Here is a 21,392-nt window from a genome sequence, read left to right as displayed (position 1 = left end):
ATGAGGGTAAAGGTTCAGGAGATCCATCGGATGTTCCAGGGATGAGTGACTGACAGCGCTATTTAACATTAGTGCTTAAAACCACAGAGGAACAGAGAAGGTCATTCATAACAGTAGAGGGAGTGGTGTCAATGTGAAAGTGTCCTAGTCAACAAAGTGGTGACTGAGAGGGAAGTAGAGTAAACTCTTGACAGGAAAAAGATGACTAGAGGGGGCTCAGAGGAAATGAACAATTAAAGATTTTTTCATATGTACATCAAAAGACAGTGAAATGTGTGGTTGAGTGTTGACGACCGATACGGTCCAAGGATGTGCTGGGGGTAGCCCATAAACGTTACTACATTTCCAGTGCCAACATAGCATGCTCATAACTCACTAACCCCAACCTTAACCTGCAGAATGTGGGAGGAAACCTGCCTGTAAGGAGAATCTACATTCCTCCCGTGGCATTCGAAAGACGTCCAGGTGTAACTGGGTGGCGTGGGCGCATTGGACTGGGCCTGTTACTGCACTGTATCGTAAAATTAACAATAAATCAAAAAGGGCAAAGATGTTGACTCTCTGTTCTGGGTTGGACCTGAGGGACTGACTCTGGTCAGTGCCACAGCTGTCGAAGCTGGGGTTCGGCCCTATAAAGCACAAAATCCAAGTGAATTACATTTAAACAAGGAGTCCCATTGCACAGGGGCTGCAAGAAAGTCTTGAAAAGCTCATTCCAATGCAGAAGACGCCTCTTCAACCCTGTACATAAGCCAAGCCAGCAGAGTTACCACACTGAAGAGTGTGGTCGAATAGCTTAGGTCTTTATTCCCTGGAGCATGGGAGAATTGATGAGGGGTATTGATAGGGTAAATGCAAGCAGATTTTTTCCACTGAGGTTAGAGTAGAACTAGAGGTTATGGGTTAAGTGGAACTACTTGACTCATAAGATAGAGAATGTGGAACAAGCAGCCAGTGGGAGTGGTGAATGTGGATTTGATTGCAACATTTTAAGAGAAGTTGGGAGGGTGAAGGGCTATGGGTCTGGGTGCAGAATAACAGCTCAGCAAGGGGCAGAAGGGTGTGTTTCTCTACTCTGATGCTCTACGCCCCTGCATACATGTAGAGCACTCTGTAATCTCCCAGATACTGGGAAAGCTTCTCCCCACATCCCGAGAGCCAGTGAACCACTCCCGACACTCCGCTCTTCCCCCCACTACTCACTCCCCCAAGACAAAGGGTAAGTGCCACCATCTCCCCACACTGGTACACGTCGTCTCACTGGGTGACACTGTGTTCTCCACTAACCAGGCACATTGAGGATCGAGAAGCCAGACAGATCTGTCCAACACTTTTATTACAAACAACACAATAAACACACTTAATGCAGATAAAAAAAATCAAATCTCAACATAACAGATTGTTGCATAGAGAGAGTCAGGAACAGCCAGTCACGGCAACCTTTCGTTCACCGACAGACTTACCCCACTGCAACCCCGTCCGCCACCTTCAGTGGCAACTGAAACCCACTGGTATAAAGAGCACCGAGCATCTTGCTGCTGGGAGCTCCTGGATGCTGACACAGGAAACTCGTCACACTTCAGGATGGCCCTCTGTTCAGGGCTGGTCTGAGTGAGGAACAGGACTCACGGTCCCACTTAGCTGGCCAGATGTGCATTTCCATGCCCAATAAATCAGCTAATGAGACTGGGGGAACACACACTAAATGCTGGAGGAACTCAGCAGGCCAGGCAGCACCCGTGGAGTCCTGAAGAAGGGTCACACCTGAAACATCGACTGCGTATTCTGACCTGCTGAATTCCTCCAGCATTTTGCATGTGCTCGTCTGGATTCCAGCATCTGTAGAATCTCTTGTGTTTATGACTAGACTGGGTATTTATTCTCCTCTCAGTCCACGCGTGGATGGCTGGCGCCCGGTGGCAGCTGCACCAGACAGGTGGCCCTCTGGCTGGCTCTGTGCACGCTTTCCATCCGTGCGGGGTTGAGGGTCGATCATCAAAATGCTAAAGAAACGGCAAGGTTGCCACCTGATGCGCCGCAAGGTGCGGAAGAACCATTCATTCATTCCAGGCCCCTCATCCCTTCCAACGGGGAAAAGCAATATGGTGATCTGACCCAGGTGACGAAAGATGATCGAAGGAGTTAACTGGTGGAATGGGAAAAGAAGGAAACAATCTTCCACAGGGGGTGTCAAGCTAATACTACAAGATAAGACATAGGAGCAGAAATAGGCCATTCAGCCCATCGAGCCTGCTCTGCTATTCCACCATGGCTGATTTATTATTCCTCTCTTTAGCCTTCTCCCTGTAACCTTTGAGGCCCTGACTTATCAAGAAGCTGTTAAGCTCTGCTTTCAAAAGAGCCAATAAATACTGTCCGGCATGTGGATTGGGGAGGGTAGGGGACAAGGAAAACCACAATTTTTCCAGGGCAGAAATGGCTAATATGAGGGGGGTATGATTTTCAGGTGACAGGAGGAAAGTATTGGGTGGGGAGGGGATGTCAGGGGTGTGTTCTTTACGTGGAGTGTATGGAACAGCCTGCTGGGGCGGTGTTGGAGGCAGACACATCAGGGACATTTAGATCCTTAGAAAGGCACATGGATGATAGAAAAACGGAGGGCCATGTGGGGGGGGGGGGTGGGGGGAAGGACAGCAGAATATTGTGGGCTGAAAGGCCTGTAATGTTCTATGTTTTAAGTTTTGTTTAAGTGCATTAATAACATTTCTTCAAAGTGAGCTCAAGGGCTACAGTTGAGTCATTACTCTGCTTTTTTCATTCAGCAACAGGCATGTCAGGAGCGAGCCTGGTTTAGACTCGTGTCAGAGAAAGGTGGATCAGACAGGATGAAGAGGTCAATACTCCCCAATGCCATTAGGCTTTACAATTCTACCGCCAGGACTTAAGAACTTTTTAAAAGCTATTATTAATGCTTTTTGAGATAGTGATTTAGATACATATCAGATTTTTTTACTGAGTTAAGTATTGTATGTAATTAGTTTTGCTACAACAAGTGTATAGGACATTGGAAAAAAGTTGAATTTCCCCATGGGGATGAATAAAGTATCTATCTATCTATCTATGATTGTGGAGATCTGTAGTCATTCCTACTCGAACATACAATCATCACAGAGAGCCCCGACAGCAGAGTTCAGTCAGATTTCCAAAGGGTGGGTCATAAAGCCACCAGAAACAGTCCGAAAGGCACCATGATGGACTTTAATCCACCTCCCTCGACTGTTATACTGAGCTACCTACTGAAGACCAGGAGAATGATCACCACACCACGACATGGCCGTTTGGTCCCCAAGCCTGCTCTGCCATGTAAATACTGAAAGGCCTTGATAGAGTGGATGTGGAGTGCCTTCCTTTGGGAGCAGAGGGCACGGCCTCACGCCCATTTAGAATAGAGATAAGGAGGAATTTCTTTAGCCAGAGGGTGGTGAGTCTGTAGAATTCATTGCCATAGACAGTTGTGGAGGCCAAGTTGTTGGGTATATTTAAAGCAGAGGTGGATAGGTTCTTAATTAGTCAGGTACTGGGAGAAGGCAGGGGAACAGGGTTGAGCAAGATAATATATCAGCCATGATGGAATGGTAGAGCAGACTCAATGGGCTGAATGGCCTAATTTGCTTATACGTCTTATGGTCTTAGTAAGGAGATTACAACTGATGCTGTGCCTCCACTTCCTGCTAGATACCCCAATCTTTCAACTCTGAGTTCAGCTATCTATCAGCATCAGCGTTAAGACGTTGCCTCTCTGGGGTAGAGAGAATGCTAAAGATTTACTGCCTGTTAAGAAGGGCCTCACCCCTTATTTGGAATGTCCCAATCCTCTACTTCGCACATTCGAAGGAGAACAGCCCCCACGTCTCCAGTCACCCAGGTAGGACAAGTGTGGGACTTCCTGTAGATTAAATTCCAAATAGTACTGAATACTTAAAAGAGAAACAAGGACCCACCGAAAAAAGCACCAAGTGATTACATTCCCTGATAAACACTTCTCCAGATCACCGTTTTAGACAGATTGTCTTGGTTACAGAAATCAGATAAAAACCAAAAGCAACACACACAAAATGCTGGAGGAACTCAGTAGGTCAGGCAGCATCTATGGAGTGGAATAAACGGTCGATGTTTCGGGCTGAGACCCTCCCCTCATTAGGACTGGAAAGGAAGGTGGCAGAAGCCAGTCCTATCCAATCCTGATGAAGGATCTCGGCATGAAACGTCGACTGTTTACTCGTCTCCATAGATGCTGCTGAATTCCTCCAGTCCTTTGTGAGTGTAACTGGATGAGTGAATGGGCTCAGGTGGGAAATTACTTCTGTCTGCTGCCGGCCAAGACGATCTAAGAGGGAGGAGTGTGGTGGGGAGGAGGGGGCTGTGGTCTGTGGGAAGGGGGGGTAAGAAAGGTTAAGTGCAGTACAGATGGTGAGGGCAGGGGGAGGTTCCTATTGAGGACAAGATGGTAACCCACCTGGACTCAGCAGCCACTCTGGCTCCAATCAATTTCTTGTCCTGTTTGTCTTTTCTATGACTACAAAACACTACTGAACATTAACATCATTCCATTTGCTTGTATATATGGTCCGTAGAGTCAGATGATACTAAACCTGAACTTGAAGTGGAAGGGCTAATGTGGGAACGAGGGACTTGGCACATTTCTAGGTCAGACTATCCTTCAGCTGGGCAAAACCAAGCCTGAACACGGCACACAAAGAAACATGGTTAAATAATAAATTACAGTTTTTTTAAAAATCACAAATTTAGGCATATATACAGAGAGAGAGTGCAAGGCTAATTAACAAGTTGGCATTTTTGTTACACATTCACCCTGCTCACTGACAATTCGATTTTAGTAACTCGAGTGAAATTGCGACTTGGCAGTGATTCTACACTTTGGAGGGACACCGCTGCTCGTCTTTCTCCCTTCTTTGTCTTTTAGAGATGGGCTGTGCCAGCTCTTTTGACGATACCCCTATGGAACAGGTCCAATTCTCAGCTAGTGACCTTATTGTAAGAGAAGGGGTGGGTCTGCTTTGCCCCACACTTAGCACTGCACTCAGGAGCTCTTGATTCGAAATTAAAAGACAAAACATAATATTAAAATACAACATGAGCTGTACAAAAGATAATGCGCACACACACACCCACCAAATAACCAAAGAGCAGAAGGTCTACGTGATAGAAGTCAAATATGTCGACAGTGAAACCTCCATCCTTTGCTCCATAAAGTCACAAAACTGCAAACATACTTCAACAGGTTTTTATGAATTCTTCCTGAAAGTGAGTAAACATTTCGAGACAATTAAACTGGGACTAATATGAACTTGTTCACTGTGCCTGGACAGATATACTTAACAAAATTTAATACAGTGGATTCCAGTTAATTGGGCCAGCCTTTTTTAATAAAAATCAGGGCAGCCGATTATTTGGGACTATTCTTAAAGAACAAAAACTAATCAGGAACATAACCCACTTTTCCCTGCGTTTATTTGACCATAAGACATAGGAGCAGAATTAGACCATTCAGCCCATCGAGTCTGCTCTGCCATTTCATCATGGCTGATCCATTTCCCTCTCACCCCCATTCTCTTACCTGCTCTCCATAATCTTTCACGCCCTGCCTAATCATTTGGGATACCAAACTGGGACAGGAGACTGTTGCTGAACAGTTTTGCTCACTGTGGTTTCAAGCATTCACGCTTGGAGATGCCAGAAAAGTCATGGAATGAAAATGAAACAATTTCACTACTTCAACAAGTTAGGAACTATGAAGAATTTGAAGGCATCAACAATCATCTTGAATGTTACAATGAAAATGAAGATTTGGAGGATGCATTGATCGAAAGCATTGTATGAAGGCAGTCCATTATCTGAACCAGGTGTCTGCACTGATTTCGTTCATTTACACTCAATCAAAAGAACACAGCAGTGTACACTGGATGAATTTCTCTGTTGATAACTATTAGGAACTAATACAGTTTTTTGTAGTACTGTAGTGCTATTGATAGTGTTCTGATTTGTTCTGTATTTCATCTAAATACATAATTTGTTACTCAGTTAAACTGTAGTTTGTCTTTTTAACTATTTCCATGAGACATCAGTTAATTGGGGCGACTGCCTAATTGGGACAAAATGTGCTTGGTCCTGCTGTGTCCCAGTGAACGGGAATCCACTGTAATTTGACCAGACTTCTTGCTGTGCAGATCAGCTCAGTAAACTTGTCCAGTTCTCCTGTGTCAGATCAGCTGGGTCTGTGTCATAATTTGGAATCTTTGCAAGTGCACAAGTGACGATTCCAGCCGTCACCTCACAGTACTTTGGAATTCTACAAAGCGTGTGGGAGCGGGGACTGCATTGGTATTTTTCTGTTCCACTCTGTAACCCTGTGAACCGAAACCCAACCCTGTGAATACAACGTATTCGCCAGATAACCACACCAATGTGGTCACAACTGCTGTACAGTGCACAGAACTGAATATACATAATGGGGCAGGATGACAAATTTCCCAAAACTGTCAATTCCCTCACTTCCAATAAAACAGTGCTGGGCTTTCTTCCCATGGAATTGTTTTTCCCCAAGCAGGAATTCTTCACAATCAAATGCCGATGGAATTAGCTGGAATCAGTGCAAAGTCGATGGAATGCTCGTCTTACTGCCCCCCACCCCACCCCCCCAGGGTTCATACAAGGACCAGCCTTGCGAGTGGCAAGGCGGCACTGCTGGGCACAGTTCAGAAGTGAGAGGCCCCAACTCCAGAAGGTCTTTCCCTTTTCAGCCTTCAAGCACAATCCAATCCACCCAGCACCCACTACTGCCCATAAAAGGCAGCGGAAAGTAGAGTTGCCAGGGGCTGTGAGGGAAGAAAGCAACTAAGAAAAAAACCTCAAGCCCCCCCCCTCCCGTATAAGTTTGCTTCAAGGAGAGTCAGAGGCTTCCACCACTACACTTCGCCTTCTGTGGAAAGGAACAGAGAGTCTTTGCTGCCCGGCGCAGTGACGGCCTGCGGACGAGGCTGAAGCCCGCCCGGGCCGGGTGACCTGCTGGCTCCGCTGTGGGAGTGGAAGTTGCTGGTCCTGTTGTCCTGGGGTTGGCGGAGGGAGGGCGGCACCGAGGAGCTCTTAATCTGGATGATCTTGGTATCCATCACCTCACAGTCGATCTGCATCATCACCTCGTAACCCTGCGTAGTGTTGTACAGGCTCTCTGGAGGGGGGTGGGGGGCACATTTACCATACCATCAGAGACACAGAATGCACACTTTCAAAACTCAGGCATATCATCAAAGAACATAGCACTTCACACAGCACAGGCCCTTCGGCCCACAACCTTTTAACCAACTCTGAGATCAATTTAGCCCTTCCCTCCCACATAACCCTCCATTTTTCTGTCATCCATGTGCTTATCTTGGAGTCTCTTAAATGTCTTTAATGTATCTGCCTCTACTCCCACCCCTGGCAGCTTGTTCCACACACTCACCACTCTCTCTGTAAAACAGAAACCTCTGACAGTCCCCTCCTATAATTTCCTCCAATCACTTTAAAATTATGGCCTCTTATATTAACCATTTCAGCCCTGGGGAAAAAAGTCTCTTGACTGTTCACTCCATCTGTATCTCTTATCATCTTGTACTCCCAATCAAGTCACCTCTCATCCTCCCTCTCTCCAAAGAGAAAAGCCCTGGCTCGCTCAACCTACCCTCACAAGTCACGCTCTCTAGGCCAGACGGCTGCCTGACCTCCTCTGACAGATTGTTTCTTGCTGCAGATTCCAGTACCTGCCGGCTCTTATGTCTCCTTATCTTGTAGGACAGCAGGGACCCCCACCACCCAGAACACGCTTTCCCTCGCTGCTGGCATCAGGCAGGAGGTACAGGAGCCTCAGGACTCACACCACCAGGTTCAGGAACAGTTATTACCCCCTCAATTATCAGACTCTTCAACCAGAGAGAACAACTTCACTCACACCAACAACGAACAGTTCCCACACCAATGGATAGACTTTCAAGGACTCTTTATCTCACGTTCGTACTATTTGTTGCTTATTTATTATAATAATTTTTTTCCTTTTCATATCTGTACAGGTTGCTGCATTTTGCACACTGGTTGGTTGTCCATTCTGTTGTGCATGGCCTTTCAGTGATTCTATTGTGTTTCTTGGATTTACTGAGTATGCCCCAAGAAAAAGAATCTCAGGGTTGTATAAGGTGACATCTATGCACTTCGATAATAAATTTACTCTGAACTTTGTAATAGCAACCGAGCTTTTGTGACTGAACTAATTTCCCAAACTCTCAACACAATGACTTTGACAGCACAAAACTCCTGTGTCATGCCAATGGATTATGGGACTGCCTGGCGAAGGAAGCCACTGTAATAAAACTTGTAATAACTTGTAATAAAATAATTTTAAAAAAGACGAAGGTCTCACTCTGCATAAGAACTGGAATTTGATTGTAAAAAAGGTGGGAGTGGAAACCTGATTAGACGAGGACTAATCAATCAGGAGGAACAGAATACAGTGGTATAAATACCACCTGACTAGACATGGCTCAGGCATCATCCCTGAAGAAGATGGCAGAGTTTGTAATTGAATTGTAATCAGTTAGAATTGATACCTCTACCCGGCATGAAGACTGAGAAGAGTTTATTTGTCAGATGTACCAGGAAAGCAAGAGATCCTCTTTGGTAGAACCTCCTTTAGCAGCAATAACCTCCACCAAATGTTTCCTGTAGCTGCTGATCAGACTTGTACGACGGTGAGGAGAAACTTTAGACCAATCCTCCGTTGTTTCAGTTCGTCAATATTTCTGGAATACCTTGCATGAACAGCCCTCTTCAGCTCATGCCACAGCCTCCCAGGGTTAAGGTCTGAACTCTGACTTGATCATTCCAAAATGTGAATTTTCTTCATTTTAAACTATTCTTTTGTTGATTTGCTCCTGTGTTTCGGATCATTGTCTTCTTACATCATCCAACTTCTATTAAGCTTCAGGTGACAGACCGATACCCTGACATTGTTCTGTAAAATGTCTTGATACAATTTTGAATTCATTGCTCTCATAACTGCAAGCTGTTCAGGCCCTGAGGTAACAAAGCAGCTCCAAACCATGATGCTTCTTCCACTGTGCTTCACAATGGGATAATGTTTTAGTGTTGGTGTGCAGTGCCCTTTTCCCTCCAAAACAGAGGTGGCATTTCTGCCAAAAACTTCAACTGTTGTCTCATCTGTCCACAGACCATTGTCCTAGAAGTGTCATGGAACATCCAGGTGGTCTTTTGTGAACTTGAGATGAGCAGCAACGTTTTGATTGGAGGGTAGTGATTTCCTCAGTGGTGTCCTTCCATGAAAACCATTCTTGTTCAGTGTTTTTCTTACAGTCGACACATGAAAAGAGACTTTAGAAAGCTCTAGAGATTTCTGCAGATCTTTTGCTGTTCCCCTTGGGTTCTTTTTCACCTCCTTCAGCATTGCACGTTGTGCTCTTGGTGTGATCTTTGCAGGATGCCCATCCCCAGGGAGAGTGGCAACAGTTCTGGGTTTCCTCCATTTGGAGACAATTTCTTTTACTGTACACTAATGATCACTCGGGTCTTTAGAAATGCTTTTCTAGCCTTTTGCAGCTTCATGCATCTCTACAATTCTTCTTCCAAGGCCCTCTGGAAGCTGTTTTGATTGAGGCACAGTGTACATATACATAATCAGATATTTTTTGAGACGAGCAGGCTCTGTCAGTAACCCGACTTTGTGTGTCAGGCACCTCTACAACCCACACCTCCAATCTCATCTCATTGATTGGAGCACCTGATTCCAGATAGCTTTTGTAGAAGGCATTACCCCAGAGGTTCACATACTTTTTGAACCTAGACTGTGATTATTTAAGTGGTATGCTCAGTATTGATGAGTAGTACAATTGTCTGTGCGTTACTAGTTTAGGCAGATTGTGTTTGTTTATTATCCTGACTGAGATGAAGATCAGACCACATTTTATGAATAATGCAGAAAATCAGGTAACTGCAAAGGGTTCACAAACATTTTCTTGCAACTGTGTGTACTCACTGTAATTCACTGTTTTCCCTCTATTCCTGCTGCAACAAAGTCAACAAATTTCATGTCATATGCCAGTGATATTAAACCTGATTCTGATCAATCTAACTCTTCCCTCCTACATAGTCCTCCATTTTTCTTTCTGAGAGTCTCTTAAATATCCCTAATGCCTCTAACATCACCATCAGCAGCACATTCCACACACCCAGCACTCTGTATAGAAAAACTACCTCTGACATCCCCCTGCACATTCCTCCAATCACTGTACAATTATGATCATCGCATTGGTGATTTCCACCCTGGGAAAACGTCTCTGCCTGTTCACTCGATCTATGCCTCGTCATCTTGTACACCTCTATCAAGTCACGTCAGATCCTCCCTTGTTCCAAAGAGAAAAGCCTTAGATTCCTTAACCTATAAGACATGCTCTCGGATCCTGGTAAATCTCCTCTGCACCCTCTCTAAAGTGTCCACATATCCTTCCTATAATGAGGTAATCAGAACTGAACACGATACTCCACACGATACTCAAGTGTGGTCTAACCAGCCTTTCATAGAAATCAAGTTATGCCCCTCGTATTACCCATATTCACCACGTATTAGCCACAGATAAGCTGATATTCAGCTCCACTTTAAAATGATGCACAAGGTGGGGTGTCTGGAGCAGGGCAAAATGCATACCATTCACTGGCATAGCTGGCATGACCAGGGACATCTTTGGCCGGTTGGTCTTGTTGTGACTGATGGCAGGCAACAGCAGATGGTCCTGCAGAGAGAAGAGCACAAAATGAGGATGCAAGAGACCGCCTGATCACACAAACAACACACAAAGACACTGAATGTGCTGGGTAGGTTGTGACAAATGTTGTGGACAACTAAAACTTAGATGGAAGCTGTAACTGGGAAATATAGAGATCTTTATTCTCACAGCAGGCTTCCAATAGAGAGAGTGAGTCCAGGAGAATCCACGAGAACCGACATGATGTTTTATGCTTCTTCAACACTAAGATAATGATAATTCAGTAACCAATTTTTGTTCACTTTTTGCATTACTTATCTAATTTTTAAAATGTATTTTCTTACTGTAATTTCTAGCTTTTTTATGTATTGCACTGTACTACTGCTGCAAAACAACACATTTCACAACATACGATGCAGTGCAAAAGTCTTAAGCACAGATAAAAAAATCCGCTTTGAAGCAAAACTGCTTTAAAAAATAATTGAATGTTTCTTACTATCCAAAAAAAAGCACCAAACAGTAAAAGAAAATCTAAATCCGTAAAAAAAAAATCTAAATCAAATCAAGTTTGGTGTGACCTTTAAAACTGTTTCAATTCTCTTCGGTATAATACACTGTCACGCAGTTTTATAAGACAATCGACTAGTTAGGCTGTTCCAAGCATCTTGGAGAACTTGCCACAGTTCTTCTGCTGACTTTCACTGTCTCACTTGCTTCTTTCTGTCCCTCGAGGTGATCCCAGACAGCCTCAGTGATGTTGAGATCCGGGCTCTGTAGTGGCCATACCATCTGAAACCAAATAGAATATCTAGGGTGCTGAAGACTTTTGCACAGTACTATATGCCAGTGATATTATTCCTGATTCTGATGTAGCTATATTTCAAGTATCTATATATCAATTATTATATTAACTATAATTCAATGGCTATAATCACATTAACATTTGCAACTGTAATGAAGTGCTTTGAGAGTTTGGTCGCGGTCAGAATCAACGCTTCCCTAAACAAGGACCTGGACCCACTGCTGTTCTCCTTTTGCCACAATAGGTCTACAGCAGATGCTCTCCACTCACTCTTGGATCACCTTGACAACAGAAACTCCTATCTGTAGCATTGCTGAAAGCTAGATCTGTGGCATTCAAGACTATTGATACAGAACTAAACAAGTCCAGGTAAGAACTTCGGAAGGCTATTTTAGGGGTTAAAAAAGCAAATCCGATTGAAGTTAGAGACAGAATCAGATGTAAGTGAGCTCTGGCAGAGTTTACAGGCCGTTACTTCCTACAAGGCAAAACCTAACATCACGAATGGCCGTGATGCTTTACGCCCAGATGAGTTCAATGCCTTTTATACACTCTTCGAAAGGAAGAATCAAACTACATCTGTGTGAATCCCTGGTGAGGCTGTGATCTCTGTCTCAGAGGGTGAAGTCTCATGAGGAGTCAGGCTCTGATGATGTACCCTGAACACCTGTACCAAGCAAATGGCCGGTGTGTTAAAGGACATTGTCAATCTCTCTCTGCTGTAGTCAGAGGCTCCCAGCTGTTTCAAAAGGGCGACAATCATAGCAGTGCCCAGGATGAGCTGGCTCAACGTCCCACTGCAAACTGTCTATTGCCACAAAGGCTACAGCAAAAAAATCTCACTGGCTCTCCACTTATCCTTGGATTACCCAGACAATAGCAATACGTGTATCAGGCCGCTGTTTATTGATCACAGCTCAGTGTTCAACACAATCATACCCTCAATTCTAATCAACAAGCTCCAAAACCTGGGTCTCCGTATCTTCCAATGCCATTAGGCTTTACAATTCTACCGCCAGGACTTAAGAACTTTTTAAAAGCTATTATTAATGCTTTTTGAGATAGTGATTTAGATGTATATCATATTTTTTACTGAGTTAAGTATTGTATGTAATTAGTTTTGCTACAACAAGTGTATGGGACATTGGAAAAAAGTTGAATTTCCCCATGGGGATGAATAAAGTATCTATCTATCTATCTATCTATCTATCTATCAGACGACCACAGTCTGTGCAGGTTGGAAATAACATATGCTCCTAACTGACAACCAACACTAGTGCATCTCAAGGATAGTGCTTAGCTCATCTCTCTACAACCACGGCTAGGCACAGCTCAAATGCCATCCATAAATTTGCCGATGACACGACTATCCTCGGCAGAATTTCAGATGGTGACAAGGAGGCATACAGGAGCAAGATAGACCTGCTGGTTGAGTGGTGTTGCAGCAACAGCCTGGCTCTCAGCATCGGTAAGACCATGGAATTGATTGTGGACTTCACAAAGGGGAAGCCGAGGCAACACACACACCAGTCCTCATTGAGGGGTCAGAAGTGGAAGGGGTGAGCAGTTTCAGGTTCCTGGGTGTCAACATCTCTGATGATCTATCCTGGGTCCAATATATCGATGCAATTACAAAGAAGGCACGACAGTGGCGATATTTCATTAGGAGTAGAGGAGACTTGGTATATCTCCAAAGACTCGTGTAGATTTCTACTGATGTACTCCGGTGAGCATTCTAACTGATTGCATCACCGTGTGTTATGGATGCACCACTGCACAAGCTGCAGCAAGTTGTAAATTCAGCCAGCTCCATCATAGGTACAAACCACCCCAGCAACACACACAAAATGCTGGAGGAACATAGGTCAGGCAGCATCTATGCAAATAAACAGTCGACATTTCAGGCTGAGACCTTTCCTCAGGACTGAAGAGGAATGGGGAAGACACCAGAATAAAAAGGAGTGGAGAGCTGGAAGGTGACAGGTGAAGCCAGGTGGGCTGGAGCAGAAGGACCCTGATAGGATAGGAGAAAGGAAGGAGGAGACCCAGAGGGAGGCAGGCAGGTGAGAAGAGGCAACAGGCTAGAGTGGGGAATAGAACAAGAGGGAAAACTTAATTTTACCATAAGGAGAAATCAATATTCACGATTGGAGACTACCCAGATGGAATACAAGGTGTTGCTTCTCCACCTCGTACATGGAACGAGATGTCGGAGTGCGAATGGGAATTAAAGTGTTTAGCCACTGGAAAGTTCTGCTTGTGGCAGATGGAGCAGAGGGCTCGACAAAGCAGTCCCCATTTAGGGAAGGGTCTCACCAGTGTAGAGGAGGCCACGTTGTGAGCACCGCACACAACAGATGACCCCAGCAGATTTGCCGGTCAACCAGTATCTCACCTGGAAGGACTGTTTGAGGACCTGAATGGAGGTGATGGAGGAGGTGAATGAGAAGGTGTTTTACTTAGGCCAGTTGCAGGGATAAGTGCCCAGAGGAAGGTCAGTGGGGAGGGACAAATGGACAAGGGAGTTAGGCAGGGAGCGATCACTATGGAAAACAGAGAAGGTGGGGAGGTAAAGATATGTTTAGTGGTAAGATCCCTTCAGAGGTGGCAACAGTTGCAGAGAATCCCTTTGAAGACAGTGGATGACGTGTTGAATGTGGAGGCTCATGGGTTGGTAGGTAAGGACAAAACTCTCACAGTTAAAGTGATGGGAAGATGGAATCACGGAGGATGCTTGGGAAATGGAGGAGACACAGGTCAGGGCAACATCCACAGTGGAGGAAGGGAAAGACCTTCCTCCACTCCCCTTTGAAGGAGGAGGACATCTCCGATGTTCTGCAAAGGAAAACCACATCCTAAGAACAGATGCAGTGGAGGCAAAGGAACCTGGAAAAGGAAATGGCATTCTTACAGGAGATAGGATGGGAAGACGTACAGTTAAAATAACCATGGGAATTGGTAGCTATAAAAGATGTTGGTTAACAGCTTGTCTCCAGAGATGGAGACAGAAAGGTTAATGTGTCAGAAATGGACCAAGTGAATTTAAGGGCATAGTGGAAGTTCGAGGCAAAGTTGATGAAATTGACGAGCTCTGCATGGGTGCATGAAGCAGCAGCCACAGTCATCAATGTGGCAGAGGAAGAGTTGGGGAGTATCGCCTGGGAAGGCTTGGAACACGGACTGTTCTACACAGCTAACGAAGAGGCAGCCATAGCTGGGCCCATGTGGGTGCCCTTAGTCTGGAGAAGGTGGGAGCAGCCAAGGCAAAAATTGTTGAGGGTGAGGACCAGTTCTGCCCGATGGAGGAGTGTGGAGTTGGAGGGGGACTGGTTGGTTCTTTTATTGAGAAAGAAGTGGAGAGCTTTGAGGCCTTCCTGATGGAGTACAGAAGTGTTATGGGACTAGCCTCCCCAGCTTTAAGAGCACCTTCAAAAGGCAATGTCATCCATCATTGAGCACCCAGGGCATGCCTTCCTGTCATTGCTACCATCAGGGAGGAGGTACAGGAGCCTGAAAACTCAACTCAATGTTTCAGGAACAGCTTCTTCCCTCCCGCCATCAGATATCAGACAATGAACCCATGAATATTACTGCACTATTTTTTGTTCGCTTTTTGCACTACTTAAATTTTATATATATATATATCTAACTATCTCACTATAATTTATAGTTTTATTATTTCAATGTACTGCTGCCGCAGACCAACTAGTTTCACGACATATGTCAGTGATGTTAAAGCTGATTCTGAATGTACCTAGGTAAATTTACAGAAGTACGTTTTTACAATGGTAGCACATCCCAACTAGCAGAACCCCTTTGGATATTCAGTGCTGGTATCTCTTCTACAAGCTCCTGAGTACAAACTCGAGCACCCAGAATGTACCCTTTGTGTTACAGTGTTGTGGGATGGCTCCATCAGGATACAACTGACCAGGTTAAATGACACAACAGGTCTGTGAACTGTGCATTATGTGACAGGGATACACCCTTACATCTGACACAACAGATCTGCATTATATGACAGGGATACACCTTTACATCTGACACAACAGATCTGTGAACTGTGCATTACGTGACAGGGATACACCCTTACATCTGACACGACAGATCTGTGAACTGTGCATTATGTGATGGGGATACACCTTTAACAATAACTGTTGTTTTCCCCTCTGTAGTTTCAATGGGACAGAGTCTGAATGTCCCACTCCCAGTGATTAACTAATCCAGCCAAAGTACCAGTTGGAAGTTCAATTTGTGTACAGCTTTTACTTGCTGAAGACTGTTTCTCATTTGACTTCATGCAGAATGACAGAACCCCGGAATAGTTACCCTTCGGAAAGAAACCACGTAGAAGGTGTCTTCCCTCCTGTCGATAGCGTCCATGAAATCGTAGTAGCTCTGCTCGGGGCTCTGGTACACCTGCAGCTGGCTGGAGGTCAACCTGTTCAGCAAAAGGAACAATGAGGCAATGGGGCACAGAGCACAGGAGGGGTGAAGAGCAATGGGGGAAGTTGGTACTCTGCACGTTCTCAGTTCCAGTCACCTCATCATTGGAAGGATGTGGAAGCTTTAGAGAGGGTGCAGAGGAGATTCACTGGGATGGACCTAGATTAGAGATCATGTTTCATGATCCTGCACAGGTCCAGAGGGCAGCTTGAAAAACCCAGACTCCGTAAAAGAGAGGACCTGCCTAGTGGTGCGGTCATCGTATATGCAATGAAGAGGATGGCAGCAGTGATAGGGGGCACTGTAGTTGGGGGGGGGGGGGAACAGATGGGCGATTCTGTGGATGTGAAAAAGAAACACAGTTGTTAGTTTGCCTCCCAGGTGTCAAGGTCTGCGATGTTTCTGAGCGCGTCCACAGGGTGGAATGTGAGGGTGAGCAGCCAGAAGTCGTGGTACATACACTATTTGTACCAACGACATAAATAGAAAGAGGGAGGAGGTCCTGAAAACAGAACACAGGCAGTTAGGAAGGAAGTTGACAAGTCCGACTTCAAGAGTAGTAAACTCGGCATTGTTGCCTGTTCCACACGACAGTGAGACAGGAATTGAATGAGGTGGCAGATAAATGCATGGCTGAAGAATTGGAGCAGGGGGCAGGTATTCAGATTTTTGGATCATTGGGACCACTTCTGAAGCAGATGTGCCGGTACAGAAGGGAAGGGTTGCATTTGAATCCGAGGGGACCAATATCCTTGCAGGCAGGTTTGATAGTGCTGTTGGGAGTGGTTTAAACTAATAGGTGGGAAAGAGAGATGGGAACCAGGATAATAGAACTGAGGATGACCCAGCAGGTTTACATGTAGATGATGGGTGTAACATGAATGTAAGGAAGGACAAGCCAATGATTGGGTATAAATGCAGCAAGAGGCAAAATTCAAAAAGGTGATAAGTGTAGAACTGAAGGTGCTATATTTAAATGTGTTATGACATTGTGGACATCACAGGGTCATGGCTGAAAGAAGGTCATATTTGAGAGATCAATATCAATACTTTGTATTGAAAGGACAGGCAGCAAGGCATAGGCAGTGGTGTGGCTCTGTTGGTAAGAGATGGAATTACATCTTTAGAAAGAGGTGACATAGGGTCAGAGAATGTCGCATCTTTGTGGGTGGAGTTAAGAAACTGCAAGTTAAAAAAAAACATTATGGGAATCATACATAGATCTCCAAATAGTAGCCAGGGTGCGGGATTGAGATTGCAAAGAGAGCTGGAAAGGGCATGTAATAAGGGTAATGTCACATCTGCAATGGGGGACTTCAATATGCAAAGGGATTGGGAAAATCAGGTTGGTGTCGGATCACAAGAGAGGGAATTTGTTGAATACCTGCAAGATGGCTTTTTAGAGCAGCTTGTGCTTGAGCCTACTTGGAAAAAGGCTATCTTAGATTGGGTGTTGTGTAATAATCCAGACCTTATTCGGGAGTTTAACGTAAAGGAACCCTTGGGAGACAGTGATCATGATATGATTGAACTCGTGCTGCAGTCTGAGAGGGAGAAGCATCAGTCACATGTATCCGTATCACAATGGAATAAAGGGAATTACAGAGGCATGAGAGAGGAGCTTGCCCCGGTGGATTGGAGGAGGATACTGGAGGGGATGACGGCAGAGCAGAGGTGGCTGAAGTTTCTGGGAATAATTCACAAGGCACAGAATGTCCCACAGAAGTAGTTGTTCTCAAATGGCAGGGGTAGGCAACCGTGGCTGACAAGGGAAGTTGGATGATTGGGAAGTTTTCAAAATCCAACAAAAGGTAACTAAAAAGCCATAGGAAGGGACAAGATGAAACACAAGGGCAAACTAGCCAATAATATAAAGCAGGATACGAAAAGTTTATTCAGTAACATAAAGTGTAGAAGGGAGGTGAGAGTTAATATTGGACCACTGGAAAATGCTGCTGTGGTAGTAATGGGGGACAAAGAAATGGCAGATGAACTTAATTTAAGTATTTTGCATCAGTCTTCACTGAGGAAGACACTAGCAGTGTGCCAGGGGTCAGGGAGCAGGAGTGAGTGCCAATGCTATTAGAAAGGAAAAAGTGCTAGGCAGCCTCAAAGTACTTAAAGTGTATAAGTCCCCTGGACAAGATGGACGACATCCCAGAGTCCTGAGAGAGGTTGCTGAAGAGATAATGGATGCATTGGTCATGATCTTTCAAGAACCACTTGACTCTGGCATGGTGCCAGAGGACTGGAAAATTGCAAATGTCACTCCACTCTTTAAGAAGGGAGAAAGGCAAAAGAAAGGAAATTATAGGCCAGTTAGCCTAACCTCAGTGGTTGGGAGAGTGTTGGAGTCTTCTATTAAGGATGAAGTTTTGGAGTAACTTGGAGACTAATGATAAAATAAGTCAGCATGGTTTCTGTAAAGGGAAATCTTGCCTGACAAATCTGTTAAGAGTTCTTCGAGGAAGTAACAAGCAGAGTGGCAGTGGATGTTATTTACTTGGACTTTCAAAAGGCATTTGATAAGGTGCCACATGAGACTGCTAACAAACTAAAATTAAATGGCATTTTGGCATGGATAGAGCAATGGCCGATAGGCAGGAGGCAGCGAGTGGGAATAAAAGGGGCTTTTTCTGGTTGTTCCTCAGGGGTCAGCAGTAGGACAACTACTTTTCACATTGTTTGCCAATGATTTAGATAATGGAATTGATAATAATTGTGGCAAAGTTTGCAGATGATACAAGCACAGGTGGAGAGGTAGGTAGTGCTGAGGAAGCAGTGTGACTGCAGAAGCACAGACAAATTGGAAGAATGGGCAAAACTGTGGCAGATGAATACGGTGTTGGGAAATGTATGATAATGCATTTTGGTAAAAGGGACAGAAGTGCAGACTATTATCTGAATGGGAAGAAAATGAAAACATCAGAGGTGTAGAGGGACTAAGGAGACTTCTTTCAAGTCTCCCAGGAAGGTTTATTCACAGGTTGAGTCTGTGGTAAAGAAGGCAAATGCAACACTGGCATTCATTTCAAGGGGATTAGAATATAAAAGCAAGGAGATAATGCTGAGGCTTTATAAGACTCTAGTCAGGCTGCACTGGGAGTATTGTCAACAATTTTGAGCCCCATGTCTCAGAAAGGATGTGTTGTCATTGGAGAGAGTCCAGAGGAGGTTCACAAGGATGGTTCTGGGAATGAAGGGGTTAACATGTGAGCAGCAGCTTTGGGCCTGTACTCACTGGAATTTAGGAGGATGCAGGGGGATCTCATTGAAACCTACCGAATGTTGAAAGGTCTAGATAGGGTGGATATGGAGAGGATGTTTCCTATGGTAGAGGTATGAAGGAATTTTCTTTTAGCCAGAGAGTAGTGAAACTGTGGAATGCTCTGCCACAGATAGCTTTGGAGGCCAAGACAGTGAATAGTTTCCTGATCAGTCGGGGCATGGTGAGAAGGTAGCTGTGTGGGGTTGAGTGGGGTCTGGGATCAGCCATGATGGAATGATTGAGCAGACCTGATGGGCTGAATGGCCTCATTCTGCTCCTGTGACTAATGGTCTTTATAGGAAAGGTTGAACAACCTACAAGCTTTACACTTTGGAGAGAAAGAGGGTGAGGGGTGACTTGACAGAGGTGTTTGGACTTCTTCTTCCCCCAGGACAGGAATAACTAATTCAAAGGGGCATAATAAAGTGATTGGAGGAAAGTACTGGGGGGGGGGGGGGGGGTGGGGGGTGTCAGAGGCCAGTTTGTTTTTAAACAGAGAGTGGTGAGTGTGTGGAACGCCCTGCCATTGTAGGTCGAAGGGCCTGTACTGTGTGGCCCTGTTCCATGTTGTGGAATTAGTTTCTACTGAAGTCAACATTGACGTATGTGGGCTGAAGACTTTTACTGGCAACTCTACACCATCACCACTCCAGGCAGTTTTGAAGATCAGCACCTTTCACCTTATCACAACATCTCAGATCTTATTTCCCCTCAGTGGGGTTGCTTTGCATTAGAAGAAGCCGCATTGATAAGGTGAGGGTGTTGGTGTAGCATCCGCAGTGTGCTGTGTAACCACGGTCCCAGTGGCCACCACTCACCTGGTGTCCGTGTCGGCAGACTGCGCTGGAATGAAGCGTGGCAGGTTGATTCTCCGCTGCTGTGACCGCTGCCAAGGAGAGCACATTGGTGAGTAACAATCGGCATCAATGCCAGGCCTCCTCCCCAACGCACTCAAACACGCCCAGAGTGAAACAATTGTTTCACTTCATCCTGGCACAAAGTTCCAGTTTTTTTAATGATCCGCACTGTTTTTCAATCATAGAAAAGATGAAGTGGACAAGAAACTTCACTGTGGATTGGAGCCGGAGAGGCTGCTGTGACCCACACTCAATGATTTAGGAACAGCTTCTTCCCCTCTGCCATTAGATTTCGGAATGGTCCATGAACACTACCTCACTGCATTGCTCTCGTTTTGGATTCCTATTGTAGAGATTGGCACAGAGAGCCTACTGACACTCCAGTGTGGTGCTGAGTGAGTGCTACCTTGCTTTTCAAATAAATCAAAATCCCATCAGCTGTCAAAGACAATTTCACATGGGTCTGCAGGAGCCTGAACTCAGATTCATTCTTCTATCAGCAGTACATCCAGACATGCAGTTAAATACCTTCTCCCTCCTCCTATCAGATTCCTGCTTCTCCAGCCATTTACCAGGCTTCACCTATCACCTTCTCCTTCCTCTTCACCCCACATTTTCCCTCTGGCACCTTCTCTCTTCCTTTTCAGTCTGGTGAAGGGTCTCAGCCCAAATCATTGATCGTTTACTTGTTTACTGTCCGGCCTGCCGTGTTTCTCCAACATATTGTGGGTGTCGCTCTGGATTTCCAGCACCTACAGACTTTCTCGTGCTTTTAGTTAAATACATTGTTTGTGTTATTCACTGATGACTAGGGATGTGTAGCCTGCCAAGTGTCGCCTTACATTCAGGTGCCAACACAGCACGTCCACAATGTTTGGTAGGACAATAGAAGCAACAGCAAAACTGGTCGGTCCCTTCCCTCGCTCACAGCCACACACCCGTCTCCAGGCCTGCACTGAAGACCCAAACTCAGGAACAGCTTCTTACGCTGAACCATCATATTTCTGCACCATTTAATTATTTTTGTGATCTGTAGATTTTTATGTTTTTGAGCTGTACGGCTACACAAAGCTGCAAGTTTTGTAGCATGTCGGTGATATTCAAGCTGATTCTAATTCTCTGGGGAGCTCTCCTCCGTATTCCGAAGAACCAACATTTAACTCTCAAGCAGGTCAGTAAAATGACGTGATCTGGCTGCAGTCCCTTTGTTGTAGGTAACAGCATAAGAC

The 21,392-nt window shown here is 45.0% G+C and overlaps 1 protein-coding gene across 2 annotated transcripts in view; it reads right to left on the bottom strand.

The window, feature by feature from the left end:
* Positions 1–1,319: 1,319 nt before the first annotated feature.
* Positions 1,320–21,392, bottom strand: part of atf6b (activating transcription factor 6 beta) — a 98,145-nt gene continuing 78,072 nt past the window's right edge. For both annotated transcript variants that reach the window (XM_073033830.1, XM_073033839.1), the window contains exons 13-16: positions 20,125–20,192; positions 15,922–16,033; positions 10,733–10,817; positions 1,320–7,210 (exon numbers count right to left, since the gene is read on the bottom strand). In XM_073033830.1, coding sequence (XP_072889931.1) covers positions 6,948–7,210; positions 10,733–10,817; positions 15,922–16,033; positions 20,125–20,192 — 528 coding nt within the window. In that variant the 3' untranslated portion in view covers positions 1,320–6,947. The remainder of the gene's footprint in view (positions 7,211–10,732; positions 10,818–15,921; positions 16,034–20,124; positions 20,193–21,392) is intronic.

Source organism: Hemitrygon akajei, chromosome 2, assembly GCF_048418815.1.
Source record: "Hemitrygon akajei chromosome 2, sHemAka1.3, whole genome shotgun sequence".
NCBI classification, from domain to species: domain Eukaryota; kingdom Metazoa; phylum Chordata; class Chondrichthyes; order Myliobatiformes; family Dasyatidae; genus Hemitrygon; species Hemitrygon akajei.
This window is presented reverse-complemented; position numbering and strand designations above follow the sequence as displayed.